Source organism: Juglans microcarpa x Juglans regia, chromosome 1D, assembly GCF_004785595.1.
Source record: "Juglans microcarpa x Juglans regia isolate MS1-56 chromosome 1D, Jm3101_v1.0, whole genome shotgun sequence".
NCBI classification, from domain to species: domain Eukaryota; kingdom Viridiplantae; phylum Streptophyta; class Magnoliopsida; order Fagales; family Juglandaceae; genus Juglans; species Juglans microcarpa x Juglans regia.
This window is the reverse complement of record NC_054594.1, coordinates 18,516,545-18,534,070: the sequence shown is the minus strand read 5'-3', so window position 1 is coordinate 18,534,070 and position 17,526 is coordinate 18,516,545. Positions and strand designations below refer to the sequence as shown.

General features: G+C 33.6%; 3 protein-coding genes across 3 annotated transcripts; 1 reads left to right on the top strand and 2 right to left on the bottom strand.

The window, feature by feature from the left end:
* Nucleotides 1-4,213: 4,213 nt before the first annotated feature.
* LOC121238197 (F-box protein At5g49610) lies at nucleotides 4,214-6,695 on the bottom strand. The gene has a single exon (XM_041135039.1). It carries the CDS (start codon nucleotides 6,279-6,281, stop codon nucleotides 5,202-5,204), a length of 1,080 nt encoding a protein of 359 aa, XP_040990973.1. The 5' UTR covers nucleotides 6,282-6,695; the 3' UTR covers nucleotides 4,214-5,201.
* A 774-nt stretch (nucleotides 6,696-7,469) lies between these two features.
* Nucleotides 7,470-8,287, top strand: LOC121238192. The gene has a single exon (XM_041135033.1). It carries the CDS (start codon nucleotides 7,690-7,692, stop codon nucleotides 8,113-8,115), a length of 426 nt encoding a protein of 141 aa, XP_040990967.1. The 5' UTR covers nucleotides 7,470-7,689; the 3' UTR covers nucleotides 8,116-8,287.
* A 3,901-nt stretch (nucleotides 8,288-12,188) lies between these two features.
* LOC121236977 (serine carboxypeptidase-like 33) lies at nucleotides 12,189-17,237 on the bottom strand. Its single transcript, XM_041133555.1, has 10 exons — nucleotides 16,943-17,237; nucleotides 16,668-16,775; nucleotides 16,476-16,574; nucleotides 16,290-16,382; nucleotides 16,087-16,175; nucleotides 15,285-15,551; nucleotides 14,996-15,150; nucleotides 14,671-14,766; nucleotides 13,304-13,409; nucleotides 12,189-12,335 (listed from the first exon to the last, which is right to left on the bottom strand). The coding sequence occupies exons 1-10, from the start codon at nucleotides 17,235-17,237 to the stop codon at nucleotides 12,189-12,191; spliced, it is 1,455 nt and encodes a 484-aa protein (XP_040989489.1).
* Between the last annotated feature and the right edge of the window lie 289 nt (nucleotides 17,238-17,526).

Genomic DNA, 17,526 nt, shown 5'->3' with positions numbered 1-17,526 from the left:
CAATTGTGTTTCTAAATTTTATCGTATTTAATCATATGTTGGAATATCACACATTTTCATTGACTCCCATTTAAATAATTAATATAATAAATCATTTAAAATGTATCACATCAATAAATTTGACTAAAAATAATCAAATGTAAAATAAAGAATAACACTGTTCTCTTTTATTTGTTTTCCTTTTCTGACTTTGTTTTTCTTTGATCCACCTCTTAGATTTTCAAAGCTTAATTATGGTATGAGATTATATATATATATATATATATATATATATCTTTATGAATTTTAATCATAAAGATATAATTTCACGATATTTATTAAAAATTATATCTTTATGAAAGTATGAAACTATTTAATCAAAGTAATTAAAATGGATTTCACGATAGTAATGAAGTATTTAGTACTCTTTAAAAAATAATCGCAAATAGCAATAAAAATATTGTTAATTTCACTTTTGTATATCTCTCTCGTATTTGAAGTGTGTTTATTTTTTAAAATCATTTATTAGTTTCTACGAATGATTTTTAAAATATTTTATTGGAGAAATCGATTAGAAAAATCAAATACACGTGAAAATAATAATAATTTCAACATAAAAATTATAAAAAAATTGTAGAAACTATAGACAATTTTGTTTCCCTTTCTTTATATGTTTCTTACATCTCCTATGATGCTTTGGCGATGCCTCCAATGAATATCATAATTCATAGGTCCTGGACAGAGAGAGAAAGCGGCCTAAAAACTTTCTGCTCTATGGAATCTGTACCACCTCATAGTCAGTAATAAGCATGATATTTGGTAGCTGATAAATGAGGCTTTGTGAAATGCCCTCAAATTAATGCCCAAAAACTACCCAAGGTGGGCCTTTTAACTGTCAAAATTGTCTTAGATGTTAAAATGGTTTCATCTCATTACGTTATTATAAATTTTTTAAATTTTTATATAAAATATAATAAATAATTTAATTTTTTTAAAAATTTTAAAATAATAATAATATTAAAAAATAATATTTTAATAATAATATTTTATTCAATTCATCTAAAATCATCTCATCTTATCTCACTATCCAAACAAACTCTTAAATTGTTTATTACATGAGGAGAAAGAGATTATAAAAAGAAAATGGAGTCTGTATTTCCCCATTCAAAATGCTCTACAGAAATAAATAAATTTAATAATAATAATAAAAAAAAAAACATATAAACATATGTCTAAGGAATTTTTTTTGTAGGTTGGGGGAACGGCGTTGCTCCATCAATGCATGGTTTGACTTTAAACAGAGATGTAAATAGAGATTCAAGCCAGAAAATTGTTATTTGACTTTAATTTTTTTTCTAATTTTTTAGGTTGCGTTTGGATGTAAGATTTAACCTAACTCAATATAATTTTAAACTGAGCATAACATCTAAATATCGAACTCTCAAATTACCTTCAAATTACTAAAGTCATATCAACTCAAAACCTCCTTACACATGTTAACACATTTTTATACGTGAGACTCATAACCTTTTTTAACTTCTCATAAAAAGTATTAAACTTATCTTAACATTTAAGTACACTTTAAACTCATTTTAAATGAACTTTACATAACTTTATTCATTACTTAATTTACTGATATTCATAAAAAATTGAGCTTAGCTAAGTTCAACTTAACATCTGAAAGCAACCAATGTTTTCTTCACTTGCGCCCATTATAGTGGAAGCCTAGCTTTCAAGAATACAGTTAATAGATTGGATTGATCCCACACCAGAAGCAGTTGAATTTAAATTGAGGCCTAAGACCAGGACTTTAAAAGACCATTTTTATTCCGATATAATAATGTAATAATCTATCATGTTGAATATAAATACTATAAATTCTTTTTTTTTTCTTAATAATTACAGACTAACTATTGTAATTGCTTTGGTTTGTCTTCATCTATTTTTTTCTTAATTACACTAACAATCTTTTCTCTTACATAACTAATAAGGTTAATAATTAATAATTATTTATAATAAAAAATCAGAAATAGTCTTCTCAAAAATTTTTATTTCTTAATAATCATTCTAGTTTTTTTTTTGTAGAGAACTTCTTTCTCGAGCCTTCTAATATTATTTCTTAAATAATTTTAATATCAATCTAATTTCTTAGGAAGTTTAAGGGCTTTAATTCTTAATAGAGGCCATTAAATTTTTTCTTAAGAGGCCTTGAGTAGTGGGGGGACAATTGCCTGACTTGGCTTGGCATCAAGCCGGCCTTGCCAAGTAATGGTACATATAATTGTGGAGTATGTAAATACCACGCAATCATTTTGAAAAAGAATAGAGTCAACTATTAATAAATTATTATTTTTATATGAATCTCATTGCGTCGTTTTGAAAAAAAGTAAGTCAACGAACAAGCTCCATTAGTTGCAATTTAAACCACTTGCATCCTGCCAATGTCAAACGTAGACAGATCATTAATTGGGATATAATATGTGTGTTTAAGAGAAGAATTCCGTCGTCATAATTCTAAACTTAAAGAAAGAGCAAGGCCCTAGGCTGTAGAAATAAAAATTGGGTGTAAGGTGATGATGTCACTAAAGAAGGATGAACAAAATTAGATTGTGTCTAAATTTGTACTCTAACATAATCATGAGTTGCTGACACCTAGGAGTACAAGTTTACCTTTTGGGCATAGACGGGTTACACGGACGAAAAGATGGGTTCGACGAACGGAGAATTTCGACGGAGATGAGATGGGTTCGACGAATCTCTATTGAGGTTTTCAATGGGTTGAGACGATGGGTTGAGAGGAGGGAGATTGTCGAGGTTGAGATGATGCATAGAACGATGGAGAGAGACCAAACTTCCGATGAATTGAGACCACTAGGTTGAGATAATGGGTTGAGAAGAAGAAGAAAATTTTTGAGATTAAGAAGAGGGAGATTTGTGGGAGAGAAGACGATGAGCTGAAAAGAGGGTTTTCACCTGACTTACACTTATATTAAGTCTCGTGAAATTATTACATATTTTAATTTCATTGGATGGTGTAAAATGGGAAAAGACACTCCGACCTGTTTGAAGCTTATTTCTTAAGGAATTTTCTTTGTAGGTCGGGGGAACGGCGTTGCTCCATCAATGCATGGTTTGACTCTAAACAGAGATGTAAACGGAGATTCAGGCCAGAAAATTGTTATTTGAATAGATTGGATTGATCCAACACCAGAAGCAGTTGAATTTAAATTGATTGGGTTGTCTTCATCTATTTTTTTTTCTTAATTACACTGACAATCTTTTCTCTTACATAACTAATAAGGTTAATAATTAATAATTATCTATAATAAAAAATCAGAAATAGTTTTCTCTGAAGTGTTTATTTCTTAATAATCATCCTAGTTTTTTTTCTTTTTTTTTTTTGGAGAACTTCTTACTCGAGGGCTTCTAATATTATTTCTTAAATAATTTTAATATCAATATAATTTCTTAAGAAGTAGGTTAGGTTTGGATAATGAGTTGAAATAAGATAAATTGAGATAAAATTTAAAAATTAAATAAAATATTGTTAGAATATTATTTTTTAATATTATTATTGTTTTAAAATTTAAAAAAATTGAATTGTTTATTGCATTCTATATGAAAATTTACAAAAATTATAATAATAAAATAAAATTGATTGAAAATATTTCTTAATCCAAACTGAGCAGGCCTTTAATTCTTAATAGAGGCCATTAAATCTTTTCTTAAGAGGCCTTGAGTAGTGGGGGACAATTGCCTGACTTGCCTTGGTATTGAGCCGGCCTTGTCGAGTAATGTTATATATAATTATAAAGTGTGTAAATACTATAAAATCATTTTGAAGAAGAGTAGATTTTATTAGTAAAAAATTAAGTTTTTTACATAAATCTCATATTTATTTAATTTTTTCAAAAAATTGAACGTGGTTACGCACTTCTTTAAAAATCATTTCTTTTTATGAATTGTATCTGTTGCTGACTCATTCAACACGGCACTGAAATAGATCCTAAAGGACAATTATTGATATTTTTAACCTGTTAACGAATGACATATCAGACTTACAAGTAACAACTTTTTTGAAAAATCTAAAAGATCTTTTAACCTAACAAAAACAGCATTAGAATTGGAGCAGGTTTTGGGATACATTACTTCACACCCACATAAAATTGAAAAAAAAAAAAAAAAAAGAAAAAAAAAGAAAAAAAAAAAAAGGAAAAAAGAAAAAAAAAGAGGGTTTTGAGATGAAATCACGTGTTTCCTGATTTAGTGGCTATAAGTGACTCTAACAAATACACATCCTGTAAGTCAACGAACAAGCTCCATTAGATGCAATTTGAACCACTTGCATCCTGCCAATGTAAAGTTCTGCTGGTACAATGTTGAAAGTGGAAAAGAGAAGAATACTAGTATGCTACTTTTCTTTTGATCCAAAACTAATGTCTCCATGGTCAATTCGCAATAGGCCAATAAATAACTAGACCTCATACATTTTCTACAATCAACATCGTTGAATAAAGCGAATATCTCATTTGAAAGCATCCCAGAACACTTTCAAAATCTCCCGATGTTGGATAGGAATAGCAACATCAACAATTTTTCCAAGTTTCTTATTTGTGAGAAATAACCCTATCTGGCTAAAAGTAAACATTGCAACACAGCTGCAAAAGAGATGACATTACATACACTTGCTTTATGCAAAAGAGATCAATCACAAAATCATCTCAAAGTTACCAATGAGAGAATCAAAGCCTTGAGATGTGAACTTAGGATCTTGATGTTTCATGAAAGCCATGAGAAACAGACTAAATAAACATTGAGCCCTAGCAGCATTGAACTATATACATGGGAACGTGCTGGAGTAATAGCTTATCAAGTGAAGGTGAACTGAGATTCCTTGGAGTAAGTTGAGCAAGGAACATTACTTACGAAAACGAGCCAGGAATATATGCACAACGAGAGGTAATGATCAACTTTCACAAAGAGCATCTTTTATTTCTCTTTCAAGCTGAGCAATAAAGAAAATTTAATTCATAAATCCAAGAAGAAAACTGCCTCACTGTCATTCATTGCAAAAGTGAGGAGATCCAAGCCAAAGCCAACAGCTAAAACTGAAAAGCTTACGGTGAATAAGTCATATCATCCAATTATGACAAATAAAATTGGCCAATTGGTGCTTGCAATAAGAATTTCATTTACAGAAGTTCAGCAGATGTAGTCCACACCTAATAACAAGAGAATATTGTGCTTCGAAATGCATGTGCTGAGAACCACAATGGGAGCGCAGAGCTGTTATTCACAGAATACATCACTTTCCACACTCGTTTCTTCCGCTGATAAACCAATACCTGCTTATGAGTAGCTAGGAAAACATATTCACCAGTCTGACTTATCGGGAAAATGCCAGGCACAAGTCCTCTGACACATCTAAGACTCACCCTATCCGCCAAATGCCATTCTTCCCTCTCATAGTCTTTCAATACCCAAATATTCAACCAAGCATCTGATATCTGAATCACGGACAAGCAACCATCGGATTCCAACAAATAAATTCTATTCCCAGACCCATAGCTCACTTCACCCGGCAATGACATCTTCCTCCATATGTCATAATGCAAATCAAGCACAAGAATACACGAACTACCCGTCAACCAATGCAAAGAGCCGTTAACAAACACGACTTGATTCCGTTTCATATGTGTAAAATGGTCATCTTGAAAAGACACAAACTTCCTCCATCTGTTCAACTCTGAATCAAAAACCAAACATATAAAAGTTCCATCCGACCTATGACCAAAAGAGCGGTGATAACCTGCTAACACAACATTAAACTTCTGACTCGAGGAACAACATGCCAAACCAACCAGAGTTGCCTCACCATCAGGGTAAAACCTTGTCACTGGCCTCTCTCTACTCCTAGGAAGCAACCTAAACTCCCTAGTCATCGGATTGCAGACATAGTATACACCCTTATCAGGAATACTAGAGCAACACAACAAGCCATTACAAGAGGCTCTAATCTTGACTCTATCTTTCAAGAAATCCAACGAAAATTCAGAAACACCACTGAGATTATCAACACAAATCAAACGAGATTTCGAGTCTGATGCCTCTGAAACCTCAACCAATACCATCAAGTTCTTAACAGACAAATCATTATAGAGCTGGACAAAATACTTGTCCGCAGACAATCTGTACCAAAGTTTACACACGGTTTTACACATAAACAAGGACTTCACAGGCAGTCTTGCAAGAATTTGAAGAATAACTTCGTCCGGGAAAAACCCATCTCCTCGAGAATTCATAATTCTTCTCTAAGATACAAGTAGAACTTGAGGATGCCCAAATGTGAAGATCGATAGAGAGGTCCAAGATTTGCTTACCAGATGAAAATTACGTGATGGGTATTCGGTGAAATCTCAATTGATGCCGAGAATCCAAGTAGGGCTTTGACTTTCAATTGAAACCTCAAATGCTCTTGTTTGACAGTTTTAACATATACTAATTAATCGACCAATGAGATGGGTCTGAGACATAGGGGTTATGAGAAACCGGCTTTTGTTGGGAAGGGAATCTGAGAGATTTGCAGAAATTAAGAATTACGCAAAACAAATTAAGAAAGCGAGAGAATCAGAAAAGAATTCGACAACCGGAGGGAGGATATGCCAGCGAGTGAAATTATAACAGACGAAGGAGATTATCGGTTGTGATTTAACTTCAGAGAATAAAAGGCTTGTGGGCGGCAAATGGGCCATAGAGTGTGATGAGGTCAGGCATAACGTGTTTGATATGCAAAGGAAACTTGCAAATGGGCTTGATGCCGTATCATATGTCCTCAAAGTTCCAACCCTATGCATTTTTCACTTGCTATTCCAAATTTCTAAGTTTCAATTTAATTTATCTTAATTTATCTTATTATTATAATTTTTTTAAATTTTTATATAAAATAAAATAAATAATTTAATTTTTTTAAATTTTAAAATTAAAATTATATTTTAATAATATTTTATTTAATTTTTAATTTTAATCTCAATCCTAAATCTAATCAATTAAGATATTTTAGATGAATTAAGAATATAATCAGATGGTAGAGTCGTACAAAGATATTTGTAGTCTTTCAGAATCTTGAGCCGACAATCACTCAAAATAATAATTACTTGTGTTTTATATCGTCGGCAAGTAAATGTGGGTGAACTAGCAGTACTTCCCTTAGTTCTTCGGAACCATGTGATTAAATTTTGCCTGAAAAAATAGAAAGAGTGAAACAATTTTAAAGATGATTATTACGTATATAGAGATATTACATAAAAATAAATTTAAAAATTTATATTATCTTGAATTCGATAGATTTATTTTATAATAAAAATAATTTTATAATTTAATTTATTATATCAAATCATATTAATTTATAGATTTATTTTTATGTAACGGCTAAAGTTTTTCGTTCATCAATGCTTATTGCTGAAGTAAAAGTCTAGTTTTTATGTTGTATTGATCAAACCATAAAGCTCTTCAGGATATATTTTCCGGGCAAGTGTCCTTAAAAGAAAACATTGGAAAGGATTCCTATTCCAGCACCTTAAAGAATTGACGGTCCTTATTCAGACTCTCCCTCCTCTCCTCCATATTAATACTCTTAATTCTGCCCACTACACAAAGCGTGAGAGTCCCCACCTCTCACCCCCAGCTCCCCACACACATAAACGTCGAAAGATGTCTCTGGTAACAGCAGAGATAAAGGCGAAAGCCGAGGTATATCACGGGGATGAACTTTGCAGAGAGAAGTTCATGCTGCTGCTGTCAGAAATGGGGTTGCCGGATGGTCTGCTAATCTTAGAAGACATAGAGGAGTGCGGGTACGTGAAAGAAATCGGTTTTGTGTGGCTGAAACACAAGCAGAAGAGAGAATACAGATTCGACAACATCCTCGTCTGCTACGACACCGTTGTCACTGCCTACTTCGAGCCCAACAAGATCAAGAAACTGACTGGTGTCAAGGCCAAGGAGTTTTGGATTTGGATTCCTTTGAGTGAGATTTATGTAAAGGATCCTCCTGCAAGGTGGATCACTTTCAAGACTCCAGCAGGTTTGTCCAAGTCTTTTCCAATATCGGTGTTCGTTGGAGGAGAGGAAAATTGATGGCCATGAAGATCATGAAGCAAAGGAGCTGGGGATGAAGGTAATATTGCAGGACAGACTAGTGTAATTATAAAAGGTATAGATTTTAGTAGAGATTTGTTGATCTTTTATTTTGATTATATTTGTATCTAAATATATAATTAATGATATATGATATATGCTATTGTTTCTCTGGGAATGGGTTATCTTTTTGCTCTGCTCTCTGTATTGTGAGCAAAACAAGAATAGAATATACTTAATTACTTAAATATTATTCTTAAAGAATATGCTAAACAAGTGCCTACAATTTAAAAGGCTACCAATCTCTTTCCAAATTCTTCACGCAACCGACCAGAAATAATTTTGGCAGATCAGATGACGTTGTAGTGTGCAAATTAATAGAAATTGGAAGGTCTCGGGGGTGATGATCCTAAGATAGAAAGGTGTCCCTTTGCATGGGAAATTAATGATTGGGACAGTTCGGTGTAGAGCAAGGAAAACAAGTATGTGGTTCAATCAATGATAGCTATTGCTTAAGAGGATCCAAGTAAGTGCACTTACGTGGTTTGGAGAGGCCGTAGAGTAGACATGCACATGTTTGCTGCATCCTCGATTTGAATGGATAAGAATTATTCATAACCTTAACCCTGCATCATCTATGTCTCAATATGTATCCCAATGATTCTAATCGTTCTTCATAAATTGTTAGTTTCTGCAATGAACAATGGCATGACATGATTCTTGAGGAATAAAGAAGCTTGACAGTAAGTTTCAACCCGCCCCGCCCATGAATGGAAACATGGCTGCCACCCCTCTTAACTTTATAAGGCTCAGCTTTGGGGTATCTAGAGGAAGCGCCTAAAGTTGCTCTAATGGCTGTTAAATATGCATAAACCTGCCTAGAAAGAAAAAAACAAATTTTAGAAGATGATTAACAAAACATCATCACAACTATCTACAATAATCAGTACATCATATTGAATTATAGAATCTCTCCCGGACATCGTGAAGGATGCTAGCCCCGTGGTTCCTCAAAGATGTTCTGTATGACAAGCATCAAACTACGTAGTGAAAGTGTCAATTTCATTATGTACAGCCTTGCAAAACTGGCACCACATTTGTGGCACTTCAAGAAAACAGACCTATTACGGCGATTTTAATTTCGATGTAATAGAAATCGCCGCAATCAATCTTTATTTGCAGCGACTTTGTAGTCGCCGGTCACTTTTAACAGCGACTTCCGCTGTTATCATTAATTGGGTAGTGTTTCCTTTTTGCAGCAATATCTAGGTCTATTGCATCGGAAGGTTTTGTCGCAAATGACTTCTAACTTGTTGCGTCATTTTTTTCAGTCGGTTTAATGTGTTCCAACGGTAGGTATGTCAAAGGGGCCTTCAAAACCTAAAACACACCAAAACTTTCCCCTTCTCATATTTCCTCTTCCATTTGCCACGAAATCACAGTGCTCACATAGAAATCCCCTTCTCCATCTTCCCTTCTCCACTCCATTGTCGCAATCTTCGGTCACCTTCTCTCTAGCTTTGCCTTTGCATCCACAGATTCGACCCCTAGCATTTCGAATCCACTGGACTCGTAGAAGATTTTCAGCCAAAGGTTGGGATAAGTCGCCTCATCCACCGAATTGGCTCCTCCTCATTCAACTTCAACAACAACACCCAAATCTACAGAGAATTTCTAGAGAAGATCCCTCCACAAAGTCAATTCGGGTTCCCTGTCACAGGGGACTAGCTTGTTCTTGGAACCAATTTTGACTCTAATTGACTCTTCCAACTCGCTGCAGAGTGATTGTTGGGCAACCCACATTGGAGATATATTGTCTTGAATAATCAAAATTTGCTCCCAACTTCTTACAACCCTATAGGTAACTCTATATCTCTTTGGATTTTCGCTCCCCTTCACCCTTGCAGTTCTCAATGTTGCATTGTCATATTCATACTGATTATTTTGCTGGGGACTTTAATCTTTAGTAATTAGTACATACTTACAAATTCCTCTAGGTATCTGCCTTTTGTGTGCCTTGTGCCATTCTTATGATGTGGGTATTACTTTCTAGGTTTGTCGAATCCACGACCAGGCATGTGCTGTAGTCTGCGTGCAATTGGACGTCCTGTCTGGTGCTTTGTGATAGGGTTCAACAAGTTGCTGAGCCCCGGGATGTTCCCTTGGCACCTCTGAACTTAGCGTCGATAGGCCATCCTGGATTGGCTCACATTTGGTACTGATCCTCTGGCTTGGTGTCCCCAGGTTCCTTCCTTGGGCTTGGGGCTCCCCAACTCGGTCTTCTTGAGCTTGGGCCCTTCCGGGACGAGCTCTCCCTCACGGTACACTTGGTACTGATCATCTGGCTTGGGGTTCCCAACTTCCTTCCTTGAGCTTGGATCTCCACAGCCCGGTCTTTTTGGGCTTGGGCGCTTTTGGGATGGACTCTCCCTCACAATAGTATATCCTAAAAGACTTAAAATATCTTGATCCTTTAAATGTATAAGCAACATATATATATATATATATATATATATATATGTGTGTGTGTGTGTGTGTGTACGTGTACGTATAAAACTAAACCATCATTAATGTTAATTTAATCAAGAAGGAAAAAGCAAGATCTAATCAAGTGCTTAGGTAATAAGTCTAAACTGCCATAGAATATGGAATTAATGTGATGTTAATACGATCTATATAGAGAATTAAACACACACTACAATATAGCATATGAATTAAAGTGATCATCTCCTATTTATATACGAAACTGGCATAATGGCATTGCATCTGAATTGGAGAAGTCAAATATATATATAAATATATATATATATATATATTTATATATATATATATATATATTATATATATATATATTATATATACATATATATAGTAGCATTTACTAACACATTAATCAAATTCTTAGATACCGCGAATGTTGATTTTGATGCGGACATGAATTTGATGTCAGACAAAACGTTCTGTAATGTAAGAGAATAACAATATCGAAAAATCTTGAAAGATTCATTCTTTGATCAAAATTCTATCTCGAGTAATTCTATTCAACATCTCAATTCTCATCATTCTCTCAACATCTCATGATGTGACATTAGATTATAGAAAACTATTTATTATATTTCACTTGTGAACCTATCATCTAATACCACATCATGGAACGATGAGAAAATGAATGATGAATATATTTTTTTTTCTAAAGCATAATTGCACAAGGAAATAATATTGGATTTCTAATATTGGTTATAACAATTGCAAGAGGTGTTTGAACACATGACATGAGACATAAAATGCAATGGGACATACTTACATCAATGCCAATAAAAGATATATTTTGGTTATAAGTAGGACTGTTGGTATAATTTGGGGGTACAAACAGTGGAGAGATTTCATGGGTGGAAAAAAAAATAATTTGTATATTTGTAAACAGAAACGAAGTGTTTGGAGAAGCTTAAATATTTAGAGCACAAGCTACATTAAAAAAATGGCTAAATATAATCAGCATATAAACAACATGCATGCCTATGTCATATCCTGGTATATACCATCTACCCAGTTTCCATTGATCCAATCAAAATGTTCAAATTCTAGTACCTCAAGTCATTGAGCACACAGGATATATGGCCTACCCACCACCCCTCATTAATATACCAATCATCGACTTCTTCAAGCAACACAAAACGTTCAAGATGTTGAATGTAAGGGGGACATGGCCTTACTTTTTAGGCATCTACGACATCTTTAAGGAGTTCATGAGTTTCATCCTCTGTTTTCAGAGTTTGATATTTATTGAAAGTTTTACAGAGATTCTTTTCATTTTCTTGTGTATATATTTGGTTCTTATTTTATTTTAATTACGTTTAAATTTTCAAAAATATTTTTATGTTTTTATAACTTCTAAATCGAATGGTTGAAGCGGAATTAAAATACCACGTGTCAGCTGTTGATTGGTGCAAAAGTGAACTTTTGCTATGTGGGAATGGCTCCCAACAACATGTTACATCTTATACATGATTTGATCCAATTAAGTTGGAAATTAGAATCATCAAAATCCTTCTTAGAATAAAAAATTAAAAAGGTCATGTATGGATAGGGAGAGGTTGAGCAGTCAAGAAAGAGTGAATGAGGGAAAGAGCTTCACTAGGCTTGTTGAGAGGTACCAAATGACCTGCCCCTCTCACTGTCACAAATGTTATGCCTTCATACTCCACTATCCTCCCTCCAACCTACATTTGAAAAATGATAAATGTACTTAATAAAAACTTATAAAAAATTCATTTCTCTACATGTCAGTACTCACCTGTATTTTATTTGCCGCAATATCAATCAAAATTCATTTTAGCTTTAAACTATATATATATATATATGGAAAATTACACTCCACCCTCAAATTAAGCTATTTTTTTTTTTTTTTTTACATCAAACTATCAAAACTGACATGTTAGATTCTCAAATTACCAAGAATTGACACTTTGCACCCACATTTAATTATGACCATTAAGATATATCAAAGAGGCATTACTCAACTTGATGGCAGATTCTTTAGAAATAGTGCAAGGTATCAACTTTTGATAATTTGAATGTGTAAATTTGTCAAACAATATATACAAAGGAGGATGCAAATTTCTCTTATCTCTACGAGCGCTTTTCGCAACAGTTATGCGTCAGATATGGTTATTATATATACTCACTTCTCGTCTCTTTTCTATTTCTATAATAATATGAAAAATATTTTATCCCATATAAAAATATTTTAAAAGTGAACTGAAATAATTTAATGTGATTGGGTTTCCAAACTGAAATAACTGAAATACCAAATCATTGCCCAAGGACTGGGGATTGGGTTCACAAAATTTGGAGACCTTAGTTTGAGGTTTGGGCCTTGAAAATGGAATAGGATAAAAGGGAGAAAAGATAAGGCCCTTAATAAATATTTTTAAAATTGAGAATAGCCCATTGTTGTAAAAAAGTAGTTGGAAAAACAAAATATATAAAAAAGAAAATTCTATATACTATGTAATCATTTTATTTTTATCACATTAAGTACGATCGGTATATTTATTATTATTAAATAATTATTTATTATATATTTTTTTATTATTTAATAATAATAAATGTATCTTATTTTAAATAAAAATAAGATGATAATGTGTTGACATTATTTATATTAAAAAAATAAGGATAGTGAATGAACCTGACGGTTGTGATACCAAGAATGCCAAGGAGATTTGAGGGGAAGTGAAAGAGACTCAATCCAGTATCGTGACCCAATGACTGGCACTCTGCCGTCTGTGTCCCCACTGTTACCACCAGTCAAACCCAACCAATTAATATTTCTAAATCAAATTTAAAAATTTAGTAAATAGCAAACATAGTCAGAATTCAAAAAGCTGTCAAAAGCAAGCATGCATGTTTGGCCGGCCTAGACAAAATAGTTTTTGTTCAGAACTAGAAAAAAGTCACAGTTATCTTCGTTTTATTCACGCCAAAAAAGCCTCCTGCCCCCCCCGCTTGCAGCAGCTCACGAAGACTAGTCTCCCTGTGAACGGATAACGCTTTTAAATTGATAAATTTTGTTGAATTTTTTTAGAAAATAGTGAATTTCATTAAAAGAATAATAAGTTTTATTTTTTTTATAATAAAGTTTACTTTTTTTTCACAAAAAATACTGTCGCAAACTTATAATCTATTTGACTGGTACAAATTATTAAATTGATATTTTCAGTCCCGTATTGACCTTTATACAGATGAACCGTGACACAATCACGGGAAGGTTGATTGACTGTAGTCTATAAGTTATAACCATCTTTAGAAAATATAAGATACAGGCTATTGATCTCTTAGTTCGAGTTTTTCTCATATTTTTATTTTCTTTTTTCTTTTTCCAGCTCTCCTAATCCCCACCTTTCCGAACTAATTAGAATGTTTACGTGATATTTTTTTATTTAAAAAAAAAACATGTTGGGCATTGAGGAGTTTATAACATACACGTGAGCACCTACGTACCTAGCCTATGAAAAGTCAAACCATGCTTTGTCGGTTTGTTTTTGCATTATTTTCCCAAGGGCTCATCTCGACATGACGTGTTTCATTGAGAGAGTGTGAGAGAGAGAAATTGATTTTTCTTTGGGATAAAGTTATTGATGAATTTTAAGATTGCGTTTATACGTTGAGTTGAGTTTTATTGAATTGAATTTAAATGAGTTGAATATTTTATAAATAATAATAAGTTGAGAGTAGATAAAGTTATGCGAGATTCATCTAAATTGAATTTAAAGTGTATTTAAATGTCAAGATGAGTTTAATATTTTTTTATGAGAAATTAAAAAAAGTTATAGATTCCACGTATAAAGATGTTTTAAGTTAAAAAAATTATGAGTTTCACGTGTAAGAAGGTTTTCAGTTCGGATGAGTTTAATAATTTGAGAGTTGGATGTTCGAATGTTAGATTCAGCTTAAAATTAGACTAAACTCAACTGAATTTGAGAACCAAACACAATCTAAATAGACTGAGATAATAAAGAAATATATTAATTAAGTTTGCCAGTAAATCTTATGTACCTGTAAATCCATATCTTGAGGCCACCCTTTATGAGTTTGGTGTAGGTGGATAGGAGAGAAAAGACGGTGAAATTGTATGTCCCATGGATATAATTACTGAATAAAAATAAAAATAATTATTGTTTAGAAATGATAAATGATATATATACAAGTTTCAAATATATAAATCCCGTGTAAATCATTTATAAAAAAGTGGATCTCATAATAAAAAAGTATTAAAAATTTCATTTTTTTTATGGAACTCACATTTTTACAACAAGCTTATACGATACTTGTACATTTGAGACTTGTAGCTAGCATTAATAATCCAAATCTATATACTTACCTGCAGACCATCCATTTTGTACTAGAATTTCTTCCTTTGTTTGCGTGAATGGATGCTTGAACATCTGCCCTGTTGAAATACTCTTCTATATACGTGGAAAAACATGGGTCATAGCCTCCAAAAGCTCTCGACCTCCTCAACCCATGATTATTCACCTTTTTCATGAACCATAATTAAAAGTTAATGCATATAATTGGCTCTGTGCTGCATGCTCTCGTATAAATATAGTTTGTCAAGACAATGAAAAAGACAGTACTTCTGGTCTCACCTTAATGATCTGTGAATGGACGCTGTCCGGCGGCCAGCTGCTATGAGACAATGAAGATTTGCTGTTGATGAGACACGAAGGGGCGTAAATGTTATAGATGTCAATCTCTGCATATTTTTCAAAGACTTGGTCTATGGCACTGTTACATTCATTAGACCAGTTGAAGCTCTTAAAATCACACACTGTTTTAGCCTTGTCATAGAGCTGGTCTGATATGACAGCATGGCTCCAAGCATATTCTAGTAAACCCTTTGAATCATAGTAATCATCAGTTTCTGGATTTCCCACCTGCATATCATGTACAGATGTTAGCTAGAGTGGTAAAAAGTGAATAATTTGTTCGATCGTCATATAAAAAAGTCAGTGGTTTGGCTTCATTTACTCTCGGTAGTTTCTCTTCTCTCGATTTCATTTGTTACACACACATACACACATGACATACATATATGCATATATATGTATATATACATGTATAGAAATACTTTAGCTAAAAGATTACATTAAATTCACAAACTAACGTATTTTGATGCAGTACGTCAGATTGTAAGTTGCTTTTAGTGTAAAGTGGATCTAATGCACGTGAAATCATGTTAGTTTATGAATTTACTTTTATGTAATCTCTTTATATTTGTAGCAGTTCTATATACATACACAATATATATAGGGTGACTTCAATAACAACTCCATCATGTGCATGGTATGTACATTGCATGCATGCTCATCTTGATCATTTGTAAAAGCATGCACGAGTACTTGACGAATTCGAACATTAAAATATCAGTGCTTGTATGGAACTTAGTGTTGAAGTGTGGGGCTCACGTACTATAAAACCTTTAAGATTTATCATTGGGTATTTAGTTCTATCCCTGTTCCGGTCATGCACAAGCTCCGCGAGTTGCGGAACGTAGTGGCCTGCAAAATAAGGATTACTGTTAATCCTACAATGAGAGAGAGAGAGAGAGAGAGAGAGAGAGAGAGAGAGAGAGAGAGAGAGAGAGAGAGAGTTTAAGTTGAGCAGCTACTTGCCTGCGTAACTCTCTCCTGCGATGAAGAAATCATGGGTTTGGAACTGTGGAAATCTTTGCAGCCAATTCACCAAGAAGTTGTAGGTATCCTCAGCTAGTTAGTAAGATTAGGGATTAGAAGTAATTAGCTAGTATATAATAAGGCAACTTGATAATACATGTAACATGGCAGAAAATGGTGAATTACCCACAAAGCCATCATCCAGTACTTTGGTGAGATCAGAAGATGTGTTGGTGTAAGAGAACCCTACTCCAACCGGTGACTCCACAAATAATAGGTTGGCTTCTGCAGGGTAGAATTTCCAAGCTTAAAATAAACTACGATGGCCCTTTTGATTTTTAGATAACCAAAATAGGATTGCAATATAATGTTAAGGACCTTTATTCCAAGCATATTTATTGAAGTGAAGGCCAACTCCATTTTTGTCAACTCTAAGAGGTCCCAACTCCACAGCTGCACCATACCCAACTGAGGAACATCCAGGTCCTTCAAAGACACAATTGGGCAAAGAAAGATCAAAATATAAATGATTCACATACAAACAAAGAGAAATGCATACATCTATATACATATATAACTGAAGCAAGATTTTACAGTAAACAACAGATAATAAGCTTGATTTTAGTAAAACTAGCCGATGCTAGCAAATTAACCTCCATTAAGCCAGAGAAGTAGAGGCATCTTGGACGACTCAGACTGAGCTTCAAAGAACCAGTAGAAGAGGGCCCTCCTAGTTCCTGGATCAACATTGATGTGACCTGAGAACTGGGAGATTGGTGGGCTAGGAGGCTGGCCTGGTAGTTTTATTACTCTGTCAGATTCTTGGGATTGTGGATACTGATCTTCTGATGCTATAATGCAAGTTATTATATAATGATCAAGAAAGAGGGACATGGAGAAGAGAGAGATCAGAAAGAGACATTTATTTGAAACCAGTGGATTGGCCATCTTTGTTGACAAGCTTTGCATCTACTTCCGCTGGTAGATAGACGTGTGTACATATATCTTGCAAAGTGGGGATAGCGTGAACAGTCTTTTTTGTTGTCCTCCGTGTATGTGGTCCCTTTTTGTGTGTTTTGTCTTTTTTGTTTTGATATTTTATGTCCGTTTAAGTGGAGGGTGTTTGGTCTTTGAATGCAACTTTGTTAGAGGCTTTAGGTTTTTTCCCTCCCAGTCTTTTTATTTTCTTTTCAACTTCTCTCTCCCTTTTATCGTCTTCTCTGCATTTTCTCTCTTT

Coding starts and splice junctions, on each gene's coding strand:
- LOC121238197 (XM_041135039.1), bottom strand. CDS start 6,281: ATGAATTCTCGAGGAGATGGGTTTTTCCCGGACGAAGTTATTCTTCAA.
- LOC121238192 (XM_041135033.1), top strand. CDS start 7,690: ATGTCTCTGGTAACAGCAGAGATAAAGGCGAAAGCCGAGGTATATCAC.
- LOC121236977 (XM_041133555.1), bottom strand. CDS start 17,237: ATGGCCAATCCACTGGTTTCAAATAAATGTCTCTTTCTGATCTCTCTC. Junction 16,776..16,942: donor ACTTCTCTGGCTTAATGGAG/GTTAATTTGCTA, acceptor GTGTCTTTGAAG/GACCTGGATGTTCCTCAGTT. Junction 16,575..16,667: donor TAAATATGCTTGGAATAAAG/GTCCTTAACATT, acceptor TCTACCCTGCAG/AAGCCAACCTATTATTTGTG.